The sequence below is a fragment of the Oncorhynchus clarkii genome, chromosome 8, assembly GCF_045791955.1.
Source record: "Oncorhynchus clarkii lewisi isolate Uvic-CL-2024 chromosome 8, UVic_Ocla_1.0, whole genome shotgun sequence".
Taxonomy (NCBI): Eukaryota; Metazoa; Chordata; class Actinopteri; order Salmoniformes; family Salmonidae; genus Oncorhynchus; species Oncorhynchus clarkii.
Window position 1 is genome coordinate 40744535 of NC_092154.1, and position 26614 is coordinate 40771148.

Below are 26614 nucleotides of genomic sequence, written 5' to 3' on the forward strand. Positions count from 1 at the left end.
ACTCCTTTACACGGTTTATAATGATGGGAAAATGGTATGTCCCATTGTGTTTGTCTTTATCGGAGAATCATTCAAAAACATTGAGCTTATTTTCCATTACCCGGCAACACTGGGTCCGTCTTAAGGAAGTGTGTGTGCCTTTTGAGTGTGTGTTCTAGCGTTGTCTGACTGAAGCTCTCTCGCTCTCCCTGTTCCTCGTAGGCAAATGGGACAATAAGAAGAAGAACAAGTCCTTCTGGCAGAACTTTCGCAAGACATCACAGAAGGGAGTCATGCGGCAGACTTCGAAAGGTACGGCAGGATTACTCTTTTTGGTACAGCGTGTTATTTTCCTAGAAATTACACAGTGAAATTTTAATAGCAAACTCATTATCTAATAATGACTAATTTTGTCCCGTTTTGAATGTGTTTCCATACTACTTTATGTCATGCCCCAGCTGTTTTAGTGACCCCTCATTCTCTGACCGTCTAGGAGAGGACATAGGCTACGTGGCCAGTGAGATCACCATGAGTGACGAAGAGCGCATCCAGCTGATGATGATGGTGAAGGAGAAGATGATCACTGTTGAAGAGGCTTTAGCTCGGGTAGGAACCCCCTCATCCACCCTCTTCTCTGTACCCCTTACACCCATTCCCCACTCTCCTCTCCAGGCTCCTCCTGGCGCAGACAGGCAGGGCCTGGAGGGGACCTCCACCCCACCCACCGCCTGACCCCAGCCCCAGCTCCTCCACTGCAACGTGGTCTCGACCGGCTCCAAGCCTACCAACTCGCCCGCCTCATCCCGCAAGCTCCATATCCAGCTCTCACTAAAATGACTTACTCTTATTAACTATTCACCGAGCTTTCATTATAACCCTGCACGGCTCTTTATCTTTGACAAAACACGCCCACGCCACCCCAATCCCCTGTCCAAGAAGGGTGCCTGGGGGTCACTCGCAGTGTTTATGTGTGGTCCTGTTCACTCTGTTGGGGGTAGCTGGACATGTTAGCTCTGTAGCCCTGTAGTCCTGTAGAACTAGGTCTCTCTTCAAGGCAGACGTTGATTTTCCTCCACCTCTTCCTGTATCGCTGGTGTATCATTGGGTGCTGGCCTGACCTCCACCCTCCTCCACTGCGGTTGACACTTAAACAAACCAATCCGGTTCTGGAATCGATGAACAGCCTCCGTGGTTAGGGATGGGCACGATTATTTTGAATATTTAGAGTTTTCCCGAATGGACGTTAGTATTCGATTAATTGCAAAAGTATTCGTTTTAGAAAGAAAAAAATACAGGCCTATTAATTAAAAGGCTTTGTCTAAAATCAAATGTAATTATCTGTAACATTGCTACGTATAAGGACGGACAGACCATGACATTAGACCGTTTTAGTTCCCACCGTAGAAAAGTAATATGGGTAACCTACACACTTTTCACAAGTTTAGCTTGTTATTGTCGGTCAATCAAAGCAGCACTACTGTCAGAGGCTCCTCCATCGTGTAGCAAGTGACGCGTGAGATTTCGAATCAATTCCAAATGGAATTGCAATTAGGGAATTAAGTTGGCTAAATGAGAAGGAGTAGGCTACAATGTTCAACCAACAGGTAGGCGGTTTAATATGAATGGAGTTGTTGTAGAGAAGGATGGGGAGCGCAGCCTTAATTAGCCTTGCTATGCAAGCTAGCTGGCTAACTAACTTAGCTGACTGCTGTATCTAGCTAGCTTCTTTACATCGATGTAATGCAGTCAAGATAGACACTACCAGATGAGATGATACTGTTGTAGATAACCTGTCGGAGCCACAAGTTTGTCTCGTTGGTTTGGCTACTTTCTCTCTCCCTCCGTGTCAGACCTGACCGGCCCCTGCTCCTCTCACGCCCCTGCCCCTGCTCCTCTCACACCCCTCCCCCTGCTCCTCTCACGCCCCTCCCCCTGCTCCTCTCACGCCCCTCCCCCTGCTCCTCTCACGCCCCTCCCCCTGCTCCTCTCACGCCCCTCCCCCTGCTCCTCTCACGCCCCTCCCCCTGCTCCTCTCACGCCCCTCCCCTGCTCCTCTCACGCCTCTCCCCCTGCTCCTCTCACTCCCCTCCCCCTGCTCCTCTCACTCCCCTCACCCTGCTCCTCTCACTCCCCTCCCCCTGCTCCTCTCACTTCCCTCACCCTGCTCCTCTCACTCCCCTCACCCTGCTCCTCTCACTCCCCTCCCCTGCTCCTCTCACGCCCCCCCTGCTCCTCTCACGCCCCTCCCCCTGTGCTCCTCTCACGCCCCTCCCCCTGCTCCTCTCACGCCCCTCCTCCTGCTCCTCTCACGCCCCTCCCCCTGCACCTCTCACGCCCCTCCCCTCTCACGCCCCTCCCCCTGCACCTCTCACGCCCCTCCCCCTGCTCCTCTCACGCCTCTCCCCCTGCTCCTCTCACGCCCCTCCCCCGCCCTTCTGTTCTGAAACAACAAGCAGTGCGCTGCCTCTCCTGAATCGTTAGAGCAAGTCCCCATTGACGTTGAAAAAAATATATATGAGTTTTCTTTAAAACACATGTATTTCGCCTATCCAGAGTTCCAAAAATGTTTTTAGGATATTATTCGGATAGTGAAATCATTTCAAATGCCCATCCCTGCTCTGTGGACAGTTGTTTAGTCTTGTGACCGTGTATGTTTGTGGAGACGGACTTGTGGCCTTTGTGTGCGTGTGTGTGTGAGCGTGAGCGTGAGCGTGTGTGTGTGTGTGTCATCCTACGTTTGTGTATTGGTGTTCGTTTGTGTGTGTGTGGAGGGGTAGCTGTTTCTATAGTGAGAGTGGGCCATCGTCCCCTGCCCTCCCTTCTCGCTAAACTCTTCTTCTCCTATAGCTGAAGGAGTATGAGAGCCACAGCAGACAGTCCAGCAGTACTGACACTGCAGAGTGGACTGACGGATCCAGTCCCAATCTAAACCAGTCCTCTAACTGCAACGTAAGTACCTCTCTGAACTCTGACCTTTTGACCGACCTTTCACCTCTCACCCCCGTGACCCTCAGGATCAAAGCCCCACAAAGGAGCAGCCATCTTTGTGTGCTTGTCACCTAGGAGTATTTGTGTGTGTGAGAATGCGTGTATAAGATCATTGGCAGTCACGTCCCTTCTCTAACTAACCTAGATATTATGACATAACCCCAGACATACCGCATCCCGCTTGTGTTGACACCCCATTCGGTGTGTACACTGTAAAAGGGTTGCCGTAAATTTGACAGTAACTTACAGGCAGCTAAATGGCAACTAAAATTCTGTATTTCATATTACCGTACACCTACTGTAATATAAATACGGTATCAATGCATGTACCTTATAATGCCATACAGTACAATACAGTAAAATTTACTGTATTATACTGTAAAAAAAAAAAAAAAAAAAAAAAAAAAAAAGTTAATGCTACTGTAATCAAATGAATGAAATCCGTTGAGGGGAGGGGTTTATATTTCAGTGTGTCCCTGTAATTACAAGGGATTGGTCAAGCAGGTCGGCTGCGTGGCGAAGTTACAGTATATTAATGAATGATTTGTGTTTTATATCACTTGCACTTCCAAAGGCTTCCAAACAGTGACTACAGGGCAAAGCAGAACGAAAGGACATGGCAAAATGCTGAACCGTTTAAGGTTTTAAGACTTTCTGCCTCTTCAGTCTGTCCCTTATACACATCGATGGTGCACTATAACCGCATAAGCCTTAAGTTGGTACAGCATTCTCACTCACGGGTGAAACACATATAGGCAAACTTCAGAATGTGTTAATGAGACAGAGACAATTCCATGCACCCACTAGTGGTCAAAAGGTTTATGGCATTCCAAAGATACGGCACGGTACTGTATTCTGTGGGGTGGAATTACAGCACCATTTGAAATGCAGCAATTATTTCCCAGCTCACAACGTTTTCCCACAATGCACCATAATTTGCAGCACGCTGCAGTAAAACATTTCAGAGTATTTTACTGTTGATGATACCCCAAATGACTGTATGAATGACAGTTTTCCGTTACAGTGTAGTGAAGACAGTAAGCCTGTATGACTGGGATCAGGCAGTCAGTGTGGCCTTTACGGTGTGGATTAGTGTGTGACTCAAAGTGCCAAGGCACCTGTCACACTCAAGCCAGCCAATGTTACTTAGATCGGGGCAGGCGTCATCAGAGGTCACCCACATTGGACAGGGCTTGGCTGAATACTGTTTGCAGGGTGATTACTGATTACGTTACTCCACAATGACTGGTTTTAGTTGTGTTAAATCTCTCCTGTGTAAAATCCCCTGAGCTTCCCACCCCTACCCTCCCCTTGCTCTTTTATCCGGCAGCAGACTATATGGTATGCCCGCCCATGCATAAAAAAAATGTATCTAAAAAAAACCTTGTATTTAATTAGGCAAGTCAGTTAAGTACAAATTCTTATTTACAATGACAGCCCACACCGGCCAAACCCGGACGACACTGGGACAGTAATGCACCGCCCTATGGGACTCCCGGTCACGGCCGGTTGTGATACAGCCTGGATTTGAACCAGTGTGTCTGTAGTGATGCCTCTAGCACTGAGATGCAGTGCCTTAGACCCCTGCACCACTCGGGAGCCCGAACCTGCCTCCCTCCCTCCTGGGTCATAGTAATCATGTAAGGTGTGATCAGGATAGGATCAGTGTCCTGGTTGTCAGGGGCCCACAGGGCATGCTCATACCCAGGCTGAGGCACTCTTTCCGGGTTAGGAGAGGTGGCCATGTGTGGGGTCCCTGTTTGGGCTAGACGGATGTATTGTCACTCACAAGGATGGAACGGCGCTGCCTTCTACTGTGGAGAATAATGCATGTGTTGTATATTGGCTTCCGCACTGAAGAGCAAATAGTGAGCTGACTTGGGCCATGAGGTTTGCATCATCAGCATAATGCATGTCATAGTAAGCTTTACTGTAGTCCTAAAGATGAACTCTGAACAGAGAACTGATTTCCATCCAACCCCGGCCCTCATTTCATAGTGAACCTTTCCAGAAGTTCACACTGTGACTTTTCCCCCTTCTTTAATTGTAAGTCAGTGCTGGAAGTAAATGTAAATGTGTCCAGCTGTGGTCAGTAAAGGCCAGGCCCTGGACCTCTCAGTCCTTTTGAAGTGTCCCTCCAAGCCATGGGATTTAGTTTGTCCTTAGTGACAGGTCAGAGAACACGGCCTCACCCGTAGGATACTGCTTGTTTTTGGAGTGGATCCTCAAGGCGGATGTGAGGGGTTGGTTTGGATGGAGACTAGTTGTACTCACTGATGATCGTTCAAATCCAATGCTTCTTTCTTGCTGGGCCAAGTCAAGCTCTGTTTTCCTCTTGGGTTTAGCCTCGCGGCCCACTAGATTGGTGGCTCTGTGTCTGTGTGTGTGTGTGTGTGTGTGTGGGGGGGGGGGGGGGAGACATCACAGGGGATAGACACATTGGCTGGCAGGCTAAATGGAGGACTGTGTGTGTACACATTGGGCTTTCAGATGTACTGGAGATCAATAGCTCTGAAGCAGAACCGGGTCCAGATGGGACCTTTTGCCTCACAAGCACCCCCACACACACGAACCAAGACACACATATGTTTTTGTACTTCTATCCTCGTGGGGATCCAACATTATTTAAAAATCAAATTTTCCTTAACTCTTACCATAACCCTAACCTTTACCCAAACCTTAAACCTAACTTCTAACCCTAAACCTTACCCTAACCCTAATTCTAACCCTAACCCTGAACCTAACCCCTAAGCTTAAAACAGCCTTTGTGCTCATGGGGATGTGGGAAATGTCTCCACGAGGGAGAATTTTTCTTGTTTTACTATCCTTGTAGGGACTTTTGGGGATTTCAGGTCCCCACAAGGATAGAAGAACCGACCCAGTCTCTCTCTCTCTCACACACACACACACACACACACACACACACACACACACACACACACACACACACACACACACACAGAGACAGAGACAGAGACAGAAACACACTCACAGAGCCACGTCTTCCTGTGAAGATGGTCATGGATACACATCACAAAAGCACCATCTGGATACCCAAATATTTATATGCACATATGTGTTGCCGTGGAAACCCAGCTGCTAACAGCTGGAGCTCAACATTCCCTTCCTTCTGAATGATCAGCAGTCTTAACATCTGCCCTCGACTGCCTAGAATTGTTTGCCCTCTCGCATGCTATCGCGTGTATGCTACATTTCCCTTTCCATATTAATTAGCCAATTGCGTCCTTCCGCTCTGAAGACGTCTGTTCTAGCATGGTGCACCCACAGCCTTGACACCAAGCTGCCTTCAGTCCTGCTCTGGGCTCTGTGGATATTCTAGACAAGACCCTGTCATGCTTTCAAACAGCTTTCACACGCAAGTAAAGTAAATGAGAAAGTCCTGTTGTAAAGGACTTGTGCAGAGAGCCGCCTCCAAGCCTGGTCTGTGGTACAGTGGGGCTCTGCCTGGCATTTGATGTGGCGCTGCAGGCAGGGCCCTAGCAAGCTGTTAATCCTCTCCATGCTCTCGGCTGCCACAGGCCTGCTTCCTGTCCCATTGGACTGATGGATGGGGTGTCCGGTAGACGGAGGGAGAGAGGATGGGAGGATGACTGAAGGTGTATTGTTCGGGGGAACACTTGGCCTGTCTTCAGGGCCGTTAGCACGCATCGCCGGAGGGAGGGAGGAAGAGAGGAAGTGATGGATGGAGGACAAAGAGCTCTCACTCCCCTCAGGCCCCGAAACACAGCAGCAGTAGGAGGAGGGAGACTCTGCTTGATTAAGTACCAGTTTAAAATGGACCCGTTGAGGAAATATCTTTCCCCTCTTGGGCCTGAGGGTGTGTGTCAGGGGCAATGTCCCCCGCTTAAAAATGTAATTATGTCATCCCCCAGCTTCCAAATGGTTAATGGGTGTGTGTGTCGGTGGGGAGCTCTGTGGTCGCTCTGTCCAAAGATCCGTCCTCCTCTTAGCCTGGTCTCTCTCTCTACGTCTCTCTCATCTCCTCGGTCTGGCCAATAGAGATGTGGGGGCCAAGGCAGGGTCAGAGGGGCTCAAACGCTGTGATTGTTCTCCTCTCTCCACCAGGCACAACGCGCCTTTTCTCTGCTGCTACTCACTTCCGTCACTTTCATTCGGCAGAGCTGCCTTCGACCAAAAGGCTGCAGATACTTTGTGAGAGTGTATGCGTCAATGCTGTGTGTTGTGTGACTGTGCGTGCCTCACTCTGGATATGCTGTGTGCCTGTGTGTTGTGTGACTGTGCGTGCAGCGTGACTAACCTGGGAGTAGCTAGGACAGGTTCAGCCTCATGCATCGTGATGCCTGCTTCTTTATGCTGACCTGGGAATGGGATGAGCACGAGTCTGCTGTCCTAAATGCCTAAAGCTGTGAGTAACAAGTCACACTCAACTGCTTAGCATGCTTCATTCAATGTCAGTGTTTTTTCTGAGGTAGGGAACCGCTTGTGTGTTTACAGACACAGTGAGATTCCGTCTAGGTTTGCATCCATTTGTAAGGGTTTTACTAGGTTTGCATCCATTTGCAAGGGTTTTACTGGCTATTCTAAATCTAGTTTTGCTTGTAATATGCACCATGCATGCTCGACCGCACAATGATATTTGCAGCAAGACCCAAAGCCGTTAATGACTGTGTGTGTGTGTGTGTGTGTGTGTGTGTGTGTGTGTGTGTGTGTGTGTGTGTGTGTGTGTGTGTGTGTGTGTGTGTGTGTGTGTGTGTGTGTGTGTGTGTGTGTGTGTGTGTGTGTGTGTGTGTGTGAGGGGTCATGACTGTGTGGCATTGTTCCACTGCGGGGTTGCTAACTGCAGCAGCTTTTCACCACTGATTGATTTCCAGATGTTGGTGTCCCTCACGGCTGCATCTCGGGACTATGTCATTGTCACCTCCTCCTCTTCCCCCAGGCTGTTATGTATTGGCAAGGGGACAGAAGTGTATTTCTTTGTCTTCTTTTCTCTCCTATTGCATTCCTCTTAATGGCCCTGATTTACAGTACAAGAGATTATGCTTATGAAAACAGCACAACAGAATGCATTTAATTTAAATGTGTTAATTGAGCACTCATTGAAGCAAAGCTTTCTCTCCTGTATATAAAAGCCATACTGCCTCGCCTTCACCCCCGGCTGTCCCCCGGGACTGTCTTGCACATGAGTGGCTCACTCTGCAAAAGCAACACACATACACACGATGCACACAACACCAACACCCACAGGATTAATGAACCACTCTGCATAATAATATACACCATTAAGCAGGTTTATTGTCATGAATCTTGCCCTGGATGCAGCTCTGCAGAGGGGTCACTAGCGGGCACAGCCACAAAGTCATAAAATGAGATTTTAGACCTAACCCTTACCCTAACATGAACCCTACCCTTAACCACACTGCTAACAATAATGCTTACCCCTGACCTTAAATGATGACCCAAAAGGACATGTTTGTTTTCATTAATTCTTGCGTACAATATAGCCAATTTTGACTGCAGCTGGCCCAGCTAGCGGAAACCGCTCAGTTCGGCCCCAGGGCAAGATTCCTGACAATTAACATCAACCTGCCTCCAGTAATGTCCCTTATGTACAGTACCTCAGTAATAAGCATTAGTCAGGTCTGGTTCCAGACTGTAGCGGGCTGGCTCACTCTTCTCTGTCTCTGTCTCTCTCCTGTCTCCTCTCATGCACACGCGCGCACACAGACCTGTTATTATACAGCACGGTCTCTGAAAACCTTACTCTGTAATGTTTTCTGTAGCGGTGGAAACTAGCAGAATAGAATTCCAGACAGATGTGTGTGGTTAGTGAAGAGGGAGGACAGTGGGGTTAAGAGGAGCAGGGATGAGGAGGGGGGGGGGGGGGGGGGGGGGGGGGGGGAGTCATTCTGCGGTTTAGAAGCTGGGAGGTTGTCAAAAAAACGAAGGGGGAGGGTTCAACCCTGGCCTCATGGTCTGATTCTGCTGTTGACAGAGGAATGGAGTATGGAGCATGCACCACTGAGACTAGCGGTGGAAAGAGGGGGCTGGGGGGACACCAGAGGGATTTATGGGTAACGCGCAGGTCACAGAGCTCCTATGTCATTCTGACTGAGAATTCCGAACTGGCTGGAGTAGTCCAAGGGAATGTGGAGGCCAGAGGTCCTTGTGTCACCAAGGGTGCCTTTAGAAAGTATTCACACCCATTGACTTTGTCATTGTTTGGATGTGTTACCACGTGAGATTAAAATAGATAGTCTTTTTTCGGTCAACGATCTACCCAAAATACCAAATAAATAAATAAATGAAAACTAAAACTGGGATTCATGTTAAGTATTCAGCCCCTTGAGTCAATACTTGTTAGAATCACCTTTGGTATCGATTACAGCTTTGAGTTTTTCAAGGTAAGTTTCTAAGAGCTTTCCACACCTGGATTGTACAGTATTTGCACATTATCATTAAAAACAATCTTCAAGCTCTGTCAAGTTGGTTGTTGATTATTGCTAGACATCCATTCTCAAGTCTTGCCATATATTTTCAAGCCGATTTAAGTCAAAATCGCGAAACTTGTGTGTAGAAAAAATCTAAATTGTATCCTTTTCAAATTCAGGCTGGAAAATGGAAAAAGCCAAGGGGTGTGAATACTTTCTGAAGGCCTTGTAGGTGCCAGTATGCCCTCATGGCACAGAGCCATCCGTTTTGTCACCAAATCCCCATATACTACCCACCACTGCGACCTGTATGCTCTCGTTGGCTGGCCCTCGCTTCATATCCGTCACCAAACCCACTGGCTCCAGGTCATCTATAAGTCATTGCTAGGTAAAGCCACGCCTTATCTCAACTCACTGGTCACCATAGCAACACCCACCCATAGCACGCGCTCCAACAGGTATATTTCACTGGTCACTCCCAAAGCCAATTCCTCCTTCGGCCGCCTTTCCTTCCAGTTCTCTGCTGCCAATGACTGGAAATTACTGCAAAAATCACTGAAGCTGGAGACTCATATCTCCCTCACTAGTTTTAAGCACCAGCTGTCAGAGCAGCTCACAGATCACTGCACCTGTACATAGCCCATCCGTAAATAGCCCATCCAACTACCTCATCACCATATTGTTATTTGTTTTATTTATTTTGCTCATTTGCACTCCAGTACCGCTACTTGCACACTCATCTTCTGCACATCTATCACGCCAGTGTTTAATTTGCCATACTGTAATAATTTCACCACTATGCTCTATTTATTGCCTCACCCCCCTTATCCTACCTCATTTGCACACACTGTATATAGATTTGTTTCTATTGTATTATTGACTGTATGTTTGTTTTACTCCATGTGTAACTCTGTGTTGTTATATGTGTCAAACTGCTTTGCTTTATCTTGGCCTGGTCGCAGTTGTAAATGAGAACTTGTTCTCAACTTGCCTACCTGGTTAAATAAAGGTGAAATAAAATTTAAAAATAAATAAATAAAGTGTTAGGTGTTAAAGACATCCCTCCCTCAGCTGTTATCCTCAGGCCTGATGCATGTGTATCAGTAACACCAGTGGTTGAACCAAGCAGCTCTCATCTTGTTAGGTTACAGATGTAATACAATTCTAGTGTTTCCCATGTATTTTTTTATTGAACCTTTATTTAACTAGGCAATTCAGTTAAGAACAAATTCTTATGTACAATGGCAGTCTAGGAACACTAGATTTTTACCTTGTCAGATCGGGGGTTAGATCTTGCAACTTTTTGGTTACTGGCCCAACACTCTAACCACTAGGCTACCTGCCACCCCACATGGGTAGGCTGGAGAAGCTAAGGGGAGTTGAAAGCCTCTCCTCCAGGCCTACAGTACACAGCCCAGTCGGACTTGCCTTAGTACTAACTCAAGCACTCTAACACACTGGGTGTGTGTGCATTTGTTGCCTGCGGTTCAATCAGCGCTGTTTTGTTTTTGTTTATTTATTTTCGTCAATTTTTTATTTAAAAAAAATATACACAATTACATAGATTTTTTTTGTACTTTTTACCTTTTTTTCTCCCCAATTTCATGGTATCCAATTGGTGACTTCCTTGTTCCCTCTGTTTATGCTTTGCTGTAGAGATTTGTAATACCGTCGTGACGTCCAACTGAATTACAGTACCATCCTCGCTCCAAAGTCCACACACACACATACAGACCAGTGTTTCCCCTATATTAATTTAGCAGTGGCGGGCCGCCGCTGCTAAATTGAGTCCGCCGCTCCCAAAAATATAATGTGAAAAAAATAGTTTTTGTTATATCATTTTCGGTATGGTAAAACATTTTCAGTGTAAACTTAAATGACTAAAACCAGATAAAACTATGTAGAAAAGATAATGGAGCTATATACACTACCGTTCAAAAGCATCTTTTGTCCATTAAAATAACATCAAATTGATCCGAAATACAGTGTAGACATTGTTAATGTTGTAAATTGTATTGTAGCTGGAAACTAATGTAGCTGGAAACGGCAGATTTTTCATGGAATATCAAATCAAATCAAATTTTATTTGTCACATACACATGGTTAGCAGATGTTAATGCAAGTGTAGCGAAATGCTTGTGCTTCTAGTTCCGACCATGCAGTAATATCCAACAAGTAATCTAACAAATTCACAACAACTACCTTATACACACAAGTGTAAAGGAATGAATAAGAATATGTACATAACAATATATATAGATGAGCGATGGCTGAATGGCATAGGCAAGATGCAGTAGATGGTATAGAGTACAGTATAAACATATGAGATGAGGTGAGTAATGTAGGGTATGTAAACATTATATAAAGTGGCATTGTTTAAAGTGACTAGTGATACATTTATTACGTTACATGTTTTATTATTAAAGTGGCTAGAGATTTGAGTCAGTATGTTGGCAGAAGCCACTCAATGTTAGTGATGGCTGCTTAACAATCCGATGGCCTTGAGATAGAAGCTGTTTTTCAGTCTCTCGGTCCCAGCTTTGATGCACCTGTACTGACCTCGCCTTCTGGATGATAGCGGGGTGAACAGGCAGTGGCTTCGGGGGTTGTTGACCTTGATGATTTTTTTGGCCTTCCTGTGACATCGGTGGTGTAGGTGTCCTGGCGAGCAGGTAGTTTGCTCCCGGTGATGCGTTGTGCAGACCTCACTACCCTCTGGAGAGCCTTACGGTTGTGGGCGGAGCAGTTGCTGTACCAGGCGGTGATACAGCCCGACAGGATGCTCTCAATTGTGCACCTGTAAAAGTTTGTGAGTGTTTTTGGTGACAAGCCAAATTTCTTCAGCCTCCTGAGGTTGAAGAGGCGCTGATGCGCCTTCTTCACCACGCTGTCTGTGTGGGTGGACCAATTCAGTTTGTCCGTTATGTGTATGCCGAGGAACTTAAAACTTTCCACCTTATCCACTACTCTCCCGTCGATGTCGATAGGGGGGTGCTCTCTCTGCTGGCCTTCTTTAGACTAGTTGAGTATCTGGAGCATCAACATTTGTGGGTTTGATTACAGGCTCAAAATGGCGAGAAACAAAGGACTTTCTTCTAAAACTCATCAGTATATTCTTGTTCTGAGAAATGAAGGCTATTCCATGGTAGAAATTGCCAAGAAACTGAAGATCTCATACAACGCTGTGTACTACTCCCTTCACAGAACAGCGCAAACTGTCTCTAACCAGAATAGAAAGAGGAGTGGGAGGCCCCAGTGCACAACTGAGCAAGAGGACAAGTACATTAGAGTGTCTAGTTTGCGAAACAGACGCCTCACAAGTCCTCAACTGGCAGCTTCATTGAACAGTACCTGCAAAACACCAGTCTCAATGTCAACAGTGAAGAGGAAACTCCAGGATGCTGGACTTCTAGGCAGAGTTTCTCTGTCCAGTGTCTGTGTTCTTTTGCCCATCTTAATCTTTTCTTTTTATTTGCCAGTCATTTTTGGCATTTTTTTTGCTACTCTGCCTAGAAGGCAGGAGTTGCCTCTTCAATGTTGAAAAATGTGATTTTCTTTCAAAAACAAAGACATTTCTAAGTGACCCCAAACTTTTGAACAGTAGTGTATATATATTTTTTACCCCAATTTCATGGTATCCAATTGGTAGTTGCAATCTTGTTTCATCGCTGCAACTCCCGTACAGACTCTGGAGAGGCAAAGGTCAAGAGCCATGCATCCTCTGAAACACAACTGCTTCTTGACACAATGCCTGCTCAACCCGGCTTAACCTGTTGGACGAAACACCGTACACCTGGTGACCGTGTAAGTCTGCAATGCCCACCACAGGAGTTGCTAGAATGCGATGGGACAAGGACATCCCTGCTGGCCAAACCCTCCCATAACCCAGATGACGCTGGGCCAATTGTTCACCGCCCCATGGGTGGTGGACAAAAAACAGGATCTCTAGTGGCACAGCTTTAACTGTGAGGCAGTGCCTTCAGACCACTTTGCCACTCGGGAGGCCCTAGCTATATCTTTTTTAATAAGGTCATCTTTGCGAACTAACAACCACGATAATAAAATGAAATTGGGCCCCCATTGATTTTGTTATTATATTTGAGTCACTCAGATGGAATAAGAACACTGCATGAGCCATGGCTAAATGTGTACAACTGCAGGAAATGTGCTTTAAATCAGCATATCTTCTGTCAGCCCCATTGGAAAACATGTAAAAATTCAGGAAATTTACTTCAATACCACTTTTTTCTCTCTCTCTCTCTCTCTCTCTCAGGCCCATGACAAAATGTGTAGAATTGCAGGAAACTAGCTTCAAAACTGTGCAAATGTATCTCTGCCCAAATGTGGTCTGTGGGGCCAAGAGGACGGCCTCTAAAATGACCACACCATTGGCCTCGCCAACTACCAAGCCACTGCTGAAATAAATCCTTTGGGGGAAACACGGTACGCACATAAACATTCCCTCACAATGGAGCTCTGTGTGCCTCAGCACAATGCTGTGGATCACTCCATTTAGTGGCTATTGGGTAGTAAACAGCTCGAGGCTCATTCCAACAGGCAGCACACAGACTAGAGTCTGATGCAGAGACGCACCACAAATGCCAAGTTCACTGAATATCTGTGGTGAATATCTGTGGCATCTCCGCATTGCCCTCTCCCGTTCAGTGTTTTTCTTGTTTTGGCCTCATTAATGTGACCGGAATATGTTTTTCTTATGAGTGTCTTACATAATGTTCTACAATGCAATATAAATGCCCTCCAACCCCCCAACCCTCCCTCCATGCTCTCATATCACTAACTATGTCCACCCTAAAACACGCACCGTAACTGTCACCAACCCCCGACACCTGTGTGTTTTCATGGTGTGGTCAGTCTCCCCAAGACGTAAGTGAATGACCTGCAGTACGATGTTGTTTCATAAAGGTTTTGATATGGGTCACTGTGTTATGCCTATGTTTATGAGGGTACCTGTACACTACAGACAGACAGTCTCTCTCCTGTGTCTCGGAACCCCATGTGACGTCCCCTCTCTCCCTCTCAGTCTCGGGAGCAGTCTGATGATGAGCAGTCAGAGGACTCTGTGAAGTTCAAACGGCTCCACAAGCTGGTCAACTCTACCCGCCGTGTCAGGAAGAAACTCATCAAGGTGGAAGAGGGGAAGAGACCAACCCCCGAAGGTACAGCACATGTCCGTACTAACCCAAACAGTGTTCTGTATACTGTGTATTTAGAATGACGTTACACTGTTACTATGTGAATGGGTTACTACTGGTTTTGCTCTATTGGACATTGCTCTCTCTAATGGATAATTGGTTTGATGTTTTTCTCCTCCCTGCAGATTCTTTGAGACTGGAGGTGTCTTCGACCTGTGAGGACAACACAGCCCTGTACACAGGGGTCCTGAAGAAGTCCAGCCTGCCCCAGGATGCCTCCCTGTCCTCCCTGACCCAGGACCAGCTCTCTCTGGACGGGGACACAGACAGCCTGACCACCTCCCCTTCCTCCAGCAGCCTGGACACCACCTGGTCCGGACACAAGCTGGTCAAGACCTTTTCTAAGTCCAGCAGCACCCACGGCCTCATCCGACCCCCCAGGAAAGTCCCTGCTGGGTCTGGGCGTCTGGGAGCCGTCGGGGTGGAAGATAGTGGTTCCTCCTTCTCGGAGCTGGACGGCTGTGGAGCCGAGGAAGAAGAGAAGGTGTCGTGCTCCATGACGGAGGGCGAGATGAGGAAAGCCATGACCTCTCTCTCCCACGGGGTAAGTAACGACACAATCTATGGCTTCTACGGCCTCACCCGGCCACGCCCCAAACCACACCCCCAGCCCCGCCTCATTGTTGCCCTTGACAACGTCTCCCAGAGTAGCCCCAAACCCACCCGTCACCATGCCAACTGGCTCAGGAAGCCCGACCCCAATTACGCCTACTCCACCAAACACCTGCTCTACCAGCGCTCCCGGAACTATGCCAAACCACCTGGGGCTCCCCCCTCCTGTTCCTCCCCCTCGCCTCCTGCCCGCTGTGACCTGGCCAAGGCTAAGAGTGGTACGCTGGGTGGAGGGGGGTGTGGGGGCTGGGTGTTTCCCCCTCGCAGGCTCCGCGGCCGGGCGGCAGTGAGCGAGCTGAACATCACATACGTGGTAGAGCGCAGCCTCTACGGCCACCTCAACTGGGCCCAGCTGGTCCGACCTGTCACCCTCAGCCGCGCAGAGCACCGCTGCCTATTGGAGGAGGACAGGGAGGCGGACAGGAAGTGGGCGGCCAGCGTTGACCGCTGCACCAAGCGCGTGCTCTTACGCATCCAGCAGAAGTCTGTGAGTTCTACCGTACAGTGGGGCAGGGATGGGCTACAAGCCACCCCCACCTGGCCAGGGGGACCAAGGCTAGCTTCAAGGCTGCACAATAACCCTCAGGTTTAGATACAGACACAGGGCTGATAATGTTCCTGTCTTTTCTACTTTAATCCACATGGAGCTTGAATATTTAGAAAGGCTAGTTTAACAGACCTCCATAGAGAACCAGAACATTCCACAACCTTTAGATATGAAAGCCCTTGAAATAAAAGTTCATTTTCATGTGATAAGAAATAGTAATAGGATGTGCCTGTTCTGACTCAGGATGTGGGTACCAGTGTAACAGTAGAGGTAACATTTCGAAATGTCACCCAGCCCAAACCCTAGAGGGAGTCTCCTGAGTCAGAGTGGAACAGGCAGACACAGCTTTGATAGGTCACTGCTCAGGAGCTGACAGACACGCACACACATTCTCTTTCCTCTCTTCTTTTTTAACTTTCTCCCCTCCCTTGTTTCTCTTCCTTTATATCTCTGTACTCAGTGGAAGGGGAACAAAGTATCTCTTTTCCAGCTCAGTGAGAAATAAAAGGAGAAAGAGAAATCTGGGACAGTGACAGTGGCCATAAGCCCCGCTAAATGATCAGGGGTGGCAAGGCCAAGCACGCCTCCACACATCATTGAGAGAGATGGTATGATAAGGTGTAGTCAGTGTGTGAAAGTTCAATCACAAGTCAATAACAAAACGAGCGTGAACGTTTCTGTGTTGATGGTAGGAATCCTACTGAAAGAGTACTCAGACCGACACAGGGAAGCTAAACAGAGATATTCTGCAGCCTTGAAGAAGCCCGATTCCTTGCCTGTTTACTTGTCAGTCATTGGACGTGGTTCTTCATCCATAGATGCATGGCCATTCCATTCAATATATCCAACAACATCACTCCATCTCCAGTCTTCTTTTTTTGGACGCCGTCTCAGTCGCTCCTCTTCACAAAACTATGGATTCCTGTGAAGTCCAGAGAGTGGAACTGCGGACATGGACACGATAGAAAGCAATGGTCTCAAAGCTAATTCAATGATAAGATGGCCAATCTCTTTCTTCAACAGTAACTCCCTGCTACCCTCATGACTGGTCCTATTGAGAAACTCTCCCTATCGAATGGAGAGATATGATAGACAGGCAAACCCCCCTACATATCCCTCAGTCGGATACACCATACTCTCTGTGAGAACTTACTTCCCTCAACCTCCCCTCTCTACAACCTAATCCAGTGTAAAAGTATTCATAGCTCTCTATACAATGTGTGTGTTTCCAGAGACTTAATCCGGTAGCCGTACTTTCGTAATTAAACACAAGGGTAAGGTTGAGTCGGGCCATAGTATATGTGCTCTATATGACATTCATAAAGCACCGTGTGATAATTCAGCGTGGCCACATCTATCCAAATGATTGCATTTAATTTCACTCTATGCTTGCTCCCCATGGCTTTAGGTTTAAAGTAACATACCCTTGCAGAATAACAGTGACTCCAAAATCCCCATGTGGATGATCTAACACAGATGGCCACCCAATTAACTAACATATATAATAAAGATAAATGTATAGGAGTTTCACGTCTGTTGCCTGTCCCATATGAGGTCATACCATGACATACGTATCTAGATGGCTGGAAATGCTCACTCTGCCAGACCATATATAACATACAGCCATGAATCAACCTGCTGCCATTGTGACTCCGCCAAGCATGAATCATTTTGATTTGACTCTTACTGGGCACGAATGGGAGTTGATGTCATTTGAATAGATTCTAATTGATTCTAACTCCCCCTCGCTCCACACTCGCTCTAATTATTTACTCCCCTCTCTCTCTCTCTCTCTCTCTCTCTCTCTCTCTCTCACAGAGGACGTGTAGTTTCGGAGGGTTTGACCTGTCCAACCGGTCACTCCATGTGGTCAGTGCAGGCTCGGAGCCCAATGTAAGTGCTAACAGATTACTGATGACTCAGGGCTGAGGGGGCGCAATGCTTAGAGAAGGGAACTCAAACACTGAATGAACTATTTTGTTATTTCTCTCTCCTCTTTTTTGTTCTGTCTCTGTGTTTTCGCTCTCCCTTCCTCCCTCTATCTCTCAGAGTAAGTATCCAGAGGCTGTATACCGGGAGGTAGTCAAGTCTCCCACGACGTCTCGTATCTCTCTGGGGAAGAAGGTCAAGTCTGTAAAAGAAACCATGAGGAAACGGATGTCCAAGAAGTACAGTAGCTCACTGTCTGAACAGGTACACCCACACACACTAAGATCCCACATTTCATAGTTGAATAAAGAGTCTTGATCCGAGATCCTGTTATTCATAAGCATTCTGGGCTTTACATATGTGTGTGGGTGGACGTGTTTGTGTTGGTTACAAACTAAATAGCCAGCTCTCTCACACACAAACAGACACACACACAGACACAGCTGTGACTATCTTGGAGCTGTCCACATTCTGGTCTCAGCTCTCTCAGGCCCAGGACAGGTCTCGGGGTGTAGGGTGGGGTGTGTATGGAAGTGGCTGAGCTCATCCAGTGAGGCAAGCCTCCCGCATGCCAGGCCAGTGCTCTGAGACAAGGGGCCTTTGGCTCTGGGGCTGTGTGTGTGTGTGCATGTGTATGTGTGTGTGGCTCATTCATATCATATGAGCATTCACATTCAAACGATTGACAACTACAGTATTGGTTTTGGCCTGGTATCTAGGCTGTCAGAGGGTACAGTACTGTCAAAGCCTAGGGAGTGCCACAACCTTAAGACCGCGCACTGCAAACCAGCTCCCTCAGAGATGAATAGCAGAGATAGTCGGAACATCCATGCAGTGACCCAGAAAAAGGTCAAATTAGTTATGAATATGTTGCTTGGAAAGAGAAGGCAGGAGACTAAATGACCTCCAACTTCACTCAAAAGATTATTTTACATGCCACGCTGCCACCTGGTGGCTGTGATGAATTACCCTTCAGTATAGCTGCTGTCATGTGTATGATACTGTGATCGTTACTTATCACTGATACTGGCATCTGTGTCTCTGTCTCTATATCTCTCCATCTCTTTCTCAATCTTTCCCTCTCCCCACTCCTCTTCGCTTCTACCTTTCTGCCCCAACCTCCCCATTCCATACCTCTCCTACCCCCTGCCTTCATCTGTACCCTTCCTCCCCCTCTCTTCCCCTTCCTTCCTCCCTCCAGTCGAGCCCAGATGGGGCACCCAGCTCCCCCCAGTCCCCCCAGCCAGAGACAGATTCCCTGGAGAAACCCAAACTGAAGGCTGGAGGATCAGTGGAGAGCCTCCGGAGCTCCCTCAGCGGACAGAGCTCCATGAGTAAGCAGTGTGTGTGTGTGTGTGTGTGTGTGTGTGTGCACGTGCGTGAGTTAAAAAGACTCTAAGTGCACAAACCTCGACACAATGGGGCACTGTCATCACATCTCCCGGGCAACATTCACTACATCTTCTATCTACACAGATAATCCTGAAGTGATTTAATCCATAAATACCCCTTATCAAGCCTGCCATGTCAATACATGACATCATCATTGTTATGAGCTCGTCTCCTATCATTCCAGCTCTCTCACGGTCTCACCCATCCCCATTGGAGGGTTTAGAGATGCCATGTGAGATCATCTGGTCCTATCTGGTGAGAGTTTCTTCTCTCGTAGTGACTGATCATGATCTGAGCATGGCATGTGCTCAGACAGAGCACCAGCAACTCTTCTATCTGTCTCTCATGTGTTGATGTTAGAGTTAGACTGAGGCCTGTGAAGGCTGGGTTGATGTTTGTTAAACATATATCCATAGCAGTCAAAAGTTTAGACACACCTACTTATTCAAGTTTTTTTTCTTTATTTTTACTGTTTTCTACATTGTAGAGTAATAGTGAAGACATCAACACTATGAAATAACACATATGGAATCATGTAGTAAACAAAAAAGTGTTAAACAAATCCAAATATAATGTATATTTTAGATTCTTCAAAATAGCCACCCTTTGCCTTGTTGACAGCTTGGCACACTCTTGGCATTCTCTCAACCAGCTTCATGTGGTAGTCACCTGGAATTTCAATTAACAGGTGTGCCTTCTTAAAAGTGAATTTGTGGAATTTCTTTCCTTAATGCGTTTGAGACAATCAGTTGAGTTGTGAAAAGGTGGTGGTGGGATACAGAAGATAGCCCTATTTGGTAAAAGACCAAGTCCATATTATGGCAAGAACAGCTCAAATAAGCAAAGAGAAATGACAGTCCATCATTACTTTAAGACATGAAGGTCAGTCAATCCTCAAAATGTCAAGAACTTTGAACGTTCTTCAAGTGCAGTTGCAATAACCATCAAGCGCTATGATGAAACTGGCTTTCATGAGGACCGCCACAGGAAAAGAAGACCCGGAGTTAACTCTGCTGCAGAGGATAATTTCATTAGAGTTACCAGCCTCAGAAATTGCAGCCCAAATAAATGCTTCACAGAGTTCAAGTAACAGGCACATCTCAACATCAACTGTTCAGAGGAGACTGTGTGAATCAGGACTTCCTGGCCGAATTGCTGCAAAGAAACCACTACTAAAGGACACCAATAAGAAGAAGAGACTTGCTTGGGCCAAGAAACACGAACAATGGTTATTAGACCAGTGGAAATCTGTATTTTGGTCTGATGAGTCTAAATTTGAGATTTTTTGTTCCAACAGCCATGTCTTTGTGAGACGCAGTGTAGGTGAACGGATGATCTCCGCATGTGTGGTTCCCACCCTGAAGCATGGAGGAGAAGGTGTGCTGGTGTGGGGGTGCTTTGCTGGTGACACTGTCAGTGATTTACAGTTGAAGTCGGAAGTTTACTTACACATAGGTTGGAGTCATTAAAACTCGTTTTTCAACCACTCCACAAATGTATTGTATCACAATTCCAGTGGGTCAGAAGTTTACATACATTAACTAAGTTGACTGTGCCTTTAAACAGCTTGGAATATTCCACAAAATGATGTCATGGCTTTAGAAGCTTCTGACATAATTTGAGTCAATTGGAGGTGTACCTGTGGCTGTATTTCAAGGCCTACCTTCAAACTCAGTGCCTCCTTGCTTTACGTCATGGGAAAATCAAAAGAAATCAGCCAAGACCTCAGAAAAAAAATTGTAGACCTCCACAATTCTGCTCCATCCTTGGGAGCAATTTCCAAACGGCTGAAGGTACCACGTTCATCTGTACAAACAGTAGTACGCAAGTATAAACACCATGGGACCACGCAGCCGTCATACCGCTCAGGAAGGAGACCCGTCTGGCTCCTAGAGATGAACGTACTTTGGTGCGAAAGATGTAAATCAATCCCAGAACAACAGCAAAGGACCTTGTGAAGATGCTGGAGGAAACGGGTACAAAACTATCTATATACACAGTAAAATGAGTCCTATATCAACATAACCCGAAAGACACTCAGCAAGGAAGAAGCCACTGCTCCAAAACTGCCATAGAAAGCCAGACTACGGTTTGCAACTGCACATGGGACAAATATCGTACTTTTTGCAGAAATATCCTCTGGTCTGATGAAACAAAAATATAACTGTTTGGCCATAATGACCATCATTATGCTAGGAGGAAAAAGGGAAAGGCTTGCATGCCAAAGAACATCATCCCAACTGTGAACACAGGGGTGGCAGCATCATGTTGCGAGGGTGCTTTGCTGCAGGAGGGACTGGTGCACTTCATAAAATAGATGGCATCACGAGGGAGGAAAATGATGTGGATATATTGAAGCAATATCTCAAGACATCAGTCAGGAAGTTAAAGCCTGGTCGCAAATGGGTCTTCCAAATGGACAATGACCCCAAGCATACTTCCAAAGTTGGGGCAAAATGGTTTAAGGACAACAAAGTCAAGGTATTGGAGTGGCCATCACAAAGCCCTGACCTAAATCCCATAGAAAATATGTGGGCAGAACTGAAAAAGCGTTTTCGAGCAAGGAGGCCTACAATCCTGACTCAGTTACACCAGCTGTCAGGAGGAATGGGCCAAAATTCACCCAAATTATTGTGGGAAGCTTGTGGAAGGCTACCCAAAACGTTTGACCCAAGTTAAACAATTTAAAGGCAATGCTACCAAATACTAATTGAGTGTATGTCAACTTCTAACCCACTGGGAATGTGATGAAAGAAATAAAAGCTGAAATAAATCATTCTTTCTACTATTATTCTGACATTTCACATTCTTAAAATAAAGTGGTGATCCTAACTGACCTAAGACAGGGAATGTTTACCAGGATTAAATGTCAGGAATTGTGAAAAACAGAGTTTAAATGTATTTTGCTAAGGTGTATGTAAACTTCCGACTTCAACTGTGTTTAGAATTCAAGGCACACTTAACCAGCATGGCTACCACAGCATTCTGAGGCTATACGCCATCCCATCTGGTTTGCGCTTTTAATTATTTATTTTTTTTACCTTTATTTAACCAGGTAAACCAGTTGAGAACAATTTCTCAATTACATCTGCTACCTGTCCAAGATAAAGCAAAGCAATGCTACAAAAACAACAAGACGGAGTTACACATAAACAAACGTACAGTCAATAACACAATAGAAAAGAAAAATAGAATAATCTATGTACAGTGTGTGCAAATGTAGAAGAGTAGGGAGGTAAGGCAATAAATAGGCCATAGAGGTGAAATAATTACAATGTAGCATTAATACTGGAGTGATAGATGTGCAGATTATGATGTGCAAGTAGAGATACTGGGGTGCAAAAGAGCAAGAGGGTAAGTCATAATATGGGGATGAGGAAGTTGGGTGTGCTGTTTACAGATTGGCTGTGTACAGTGATCAGTATGCTGCTCTAACAGCTGATGCTTAACGTTAGAGAGGGAGATATAAGACTCCAGCTTCAGCGATTTTTGCAATTCCTTCAAGTCATTGGCAGCAGAGAACTGGAAGGAAAGGAAGGAAGGAAAGGCGGCCAAATTAAGTGTTGGCTTTGGGGATGACCAGTGCAATATACCTACTGGAGTGCGTGTTATGGTGGGTGTTGCTATGGTGACCAGTGAGCTTAGATGAGGCAGCGCTTTACCTAGCAAAGACTTATAGATGACCTGGAGCCAGTGGGTATGGTGACAGAAATGTAGTGAGGGCCAGCCAACAAGAGCATACAGGCCGCAGTGTTGGGGAGTATATGGGGCTTTGGTGACAAAACGGATGGCACTGTGATAGACTACATCCAGTTTGCTGAGTAGAGTGTCGGCTATTTTGTAAATGACATCGCCGAAGTCAAGGATAGTCAGCTTTACGACTGTAAAACCTATATGAAATACATACAAAGAAAAAAAGTGTATATACTAGGGATGGGACAAGACAATCAAAACAGACATCTCACTGCTACGCCATCTTGGAATCTTGGATAGCTTAGCGGGGCTATCCTTTGTTTTTCAACAGGACAATGACCCAAAACACACCTCCAGGTTGTTTAAGGGATATTTGACCAAGAAGGAGAGTGATGGAGTGCTGCATCTGATGACCTGGCCTCCACAATCACCCTACCTCAACCCAATGGAGATGGTTTGGGATGAGTTGGACCGTAGAGTGAAGGAAAAGCAGCCAACAAATGCTCAGCATATGTTGAAACTACATCAAGACTGTTGTAAAAGCATTCCTTGTGAAGCTGGTTGAGAGAATGCCAAGAGTATGCAAAGCTTCAACAAGGCACATAGTGGCTACTTTGAAGAATCTAAAATATATTTTGACACTTTTTTATATTTGTTTTAAAACTTTTTTGGTTACTACATGATTCCATATGTGTTGTTTCATAGTGTTGATGTCTTCACCATTATTCCTCAATGTAGAAAATAGTAAAAATAAAGAAAAACCCTTGAATGACTAGGTGTGTCCAAACTTTTGACTGGAACTGTATATATGTTTTATTGTCACATAAACCAGATAGGTGCAGTGAAATTTGTTGTACGGCGCCCCTAGAGCAAATTAGGGTTAAGTGCCTTATTCAAGGACATCGATATATTTTTCACCAGCGATCTTTTGGTTACTGTCCCAACTCTCTAACCGCTAGGCTACCTGCCACCCTCTTGTAAGTTTGATAGTGAGAGAGAGTCTGTCCCTTGTTGAATGGTATTGGCCTGGGCCCATAGGGTCAGAGGGTCTACAACACATGCTAGTGATTAGATAGGAAGGCCTTGCTCTCTGGTTCCCACACTTACCATCACAAGTCAGATACACACAAAGATGTCTATGGGGAGACAGCATCACGCTATATACACACTGGTTTCGAGTGATGAGTTTTGTCTGTTAATTTTCAATTATAAAGCTGTTATTAATCAGTATTCACACACTCACTCAGGCTTTGTACGAATCGAAGTACATTTTATCCAATAAATAGAAGCTTAGTTAGTTGCAATACACTCAAATCACATGAGTACTGAATCGCTCTACAGTATTTGGAGGACATGATATGTATATCTGTGTGTTCCAGGTGGTCAGACGGTCAGCACCACAGACTCGTCAGCCAGTAACAGAGAGAGTGTCAAGTCTGAGGATGGAGATGACGAGGAGCCTCCCTACAGAGGGCCCTTCTGTGGCAGAGCACGAGTACACACTGACTTCACCCCTAGCCCCTACGATTCAGATTCCCTCAAACTAAAGGTAAGTCACACACACACACAGTCTTACATGCAAAATGATTTGTCTAGATTGTGTGTGGCTTTAGATTTGTACTAAAGATATCCTGTATATGTTGTGTTCCAGAGAGGGGATGTGATTGACATCATCAGTAAGCCCCCCATGGGGACATGGATGGGTCTGCTCAACAACAAGGTGGGCACCTTTAAGTTCATCTATGTGGACGTGCTGAGTAAGGAGGAGGAGAAGCCCAAGAGACCCGTCAGAAGGAAGAGGAAGGGCAGACCTCCCAAACCCACCTCTGTAGAGGAGCTGCTCGAACGCATCAACCTCAAGGTATGCACACTGGACACACACATCTTTGCACATGCCAAGCGAGCACACACACTCTCAACTCTCCCTCGCACACACACAACTCCACACACATCTCACACACCAATGCTAGGAATTTCTGGACAAGGTAACAGTAGTCCTACAACTTCCCTCCGTCAGTCCCGTTCATATCCCAGCCATCTAGAAACCAGCCAGCCTAGCTCAGCCTCCTCGGGGAGAGAGCACTGTAGGTGAGCTGTTTCTGGGTAAGCCCAGCCTGATGGAGCGCTGACATAACAGATTACAGACCAGACTATGTCCAAGGGCTCTCTACTCAAGGACATAAGTAACATGATGGTACATTATCATTGCCTGGGCAGAGCGAAGCTATATTACAGGCTTCGAGACCTCCCATACGTGCTACTATTCTACTATACAGTACATGTGCATCAAGGTACGCATACATACGTAGTTGTGACTTAGGGAGAGGGAGAGCAGACTTAACAAACGTTCCCCTAACCCCGCCATTAAATGTAAAGACATTATACTGTGACTGTGTTCCACCTTGTTCTGGGTCTTTTTCAAGTCAATCTCAGGATAAATTATTGTTTTTTTTGTCAAGGATTTATTTGAAAGAAGTACTAGGGCTTATTCTGGGTTTCTCAGTCCAGATCTGGTTAGCATTAGGGAGTTCAGTTAGGATATTACCTCCATAGGTTCTACATAAGATAGACCTCATTGTTCTCAGGGCGTTCCTAAAAACACAATGACAAAGTGGAGTTTGCTTCGAAGCAGCCACCTACTCCATCTCTTTCTACTCTCTATCTTTTGAATCTTACATCTCGATTGTAGGGGTATCTCGGAGCAAACGTGTTTTGGCCCCCCAAAATATATTAGGTCACATACATGACTAAGATCATATGAGAAGGTTCTTGTGGATGTGTAGAGTAGTGGTATTTGGTTTGGTCTCATCCTTATTTCTACTTCTCCTAGCAGAAATAGAGCTAAACTTCACTGTTATGCTAAGGATAGAAGTCTCCATGGTTGCAGTGGTGACATGCAGTCTGTGTGTATTGTGCCCTTTAGATGCGTGGGCTGGACAAAACTTTAGACTGAACCAGTTTCCACGAACTCCGTGTTGAAAGTGGAAACCAATTATGACGGGTTGACATGTTAATGTTAGCTGTGCCTATTCCGAAACAAACAGAGGGTGTACTGTGATATTTTGAGACTCTGATTCCTGGTGTCCTCCCACTAAGAGATAGCACCACAGGGTGTAATGGCTAGCGTTGTGTTCTTGTTAAATTGTGTGCGTGTTCTCCTTGTCGCCTGTGGTGGAAAGGTGTGGTAGATCATCTCCTTCACCTCATCACTCAATGTTCCACCCTTCCCAACTCTTCCCTCATTGATACATTTTTTAGCTCATAGCTTGTTTTTGCAAGAGGAAAAATGCCCTTTGTGTCTTTAACTATTGGTCCTAGGCCAGTTTAGCTGATTAACTTATTATTGTAATTTTTGTTTAACCAGGTAGGCTAGTTGAGAGCAAGTTCTCATTCACAACTGCGACCTGGCCAAGATAAAGCAAAGCAGTTTGACACATACAACAACACAGAGTTTCACATGGAATAAACAAAATATACAGTCAATAATACAGTGGAAAAAAATGAAAACAAAAAGTCAGTATACAGTGTGTGCAAATGAGGTAAGTTAAGGCAATAAATAGGCCATGGTGGTGAAGTAATTACAATATAGCAATTAAACACTGGAATGGTAGATGTGCAGAAGATGAATGTGCAAGTAAATCAAATCAAATGTATTTATATAGCCCTTCATACATCAGCTGATATGTCAAAGTGCTGTACAGAAACCCAGCCTAAAACCCCAAACAGCAAGCAATGCAGGTGTAGAAGCACGGTGGCTAGGAAACACTCCCTAGAAAGGCCAAAACCTAGGAAGAAACCTAGAGAGGAACCAGGCTATGTGGGGTGGCCAGTCCTCTTCTGGCTGTGCCGGG

At 46.0% G+C, this 26614-nt stretch overlaps 1 protein-coding gene across 6 annotated transcripts in view; it reads left to right on the top strand.

Annotated features, from left to right (window-relative positions):
* LOC139415384 (SAM and SH3 domain-containing protein 1-like) overlaps positions 1–26614 on the top strand; it is a 325070-nt gene that overhangs the window by 280623 nt on the left and 17833 nt on the right. For 5 of the 6 annotated variants that reach the window (XM_071163493.1, XM_071163497.1, XM_071163498.1 and 2 more), the window contains 10 exons: positions 202–291; positions 473–585; positions 2827–2928; positions 14419–14554; positions 14716–15134; positions 17568–17642; positions 17799–17942; positions 18880–19012; positions 24143–24312; positions 24415–24624. In XM_071163493.1, coding sequence (XP_071019594.1) covers positions 202–291; positions 473–585; positions 2827–2928; positions 14419–14554; positions 14716–15134; positions 17568–17642; positions 17799–17942; positions 18880–19012; positions 24143–24312; positions 24415–24624 — 1592 coding nt within the window. The remainder of the gene's footprint in view (positions 1–201; positions 292–472; positions 586–2826; positions 2929–14418; positions 14555–14715; positions 15135–17567; positions 17643–17798; positions 17943–18879; positions 19013–24142; positions 24313–24414; positions 24625–26614) is intronic. The other variant, XM_071163494.1, reaches the window with a different exon arrangement.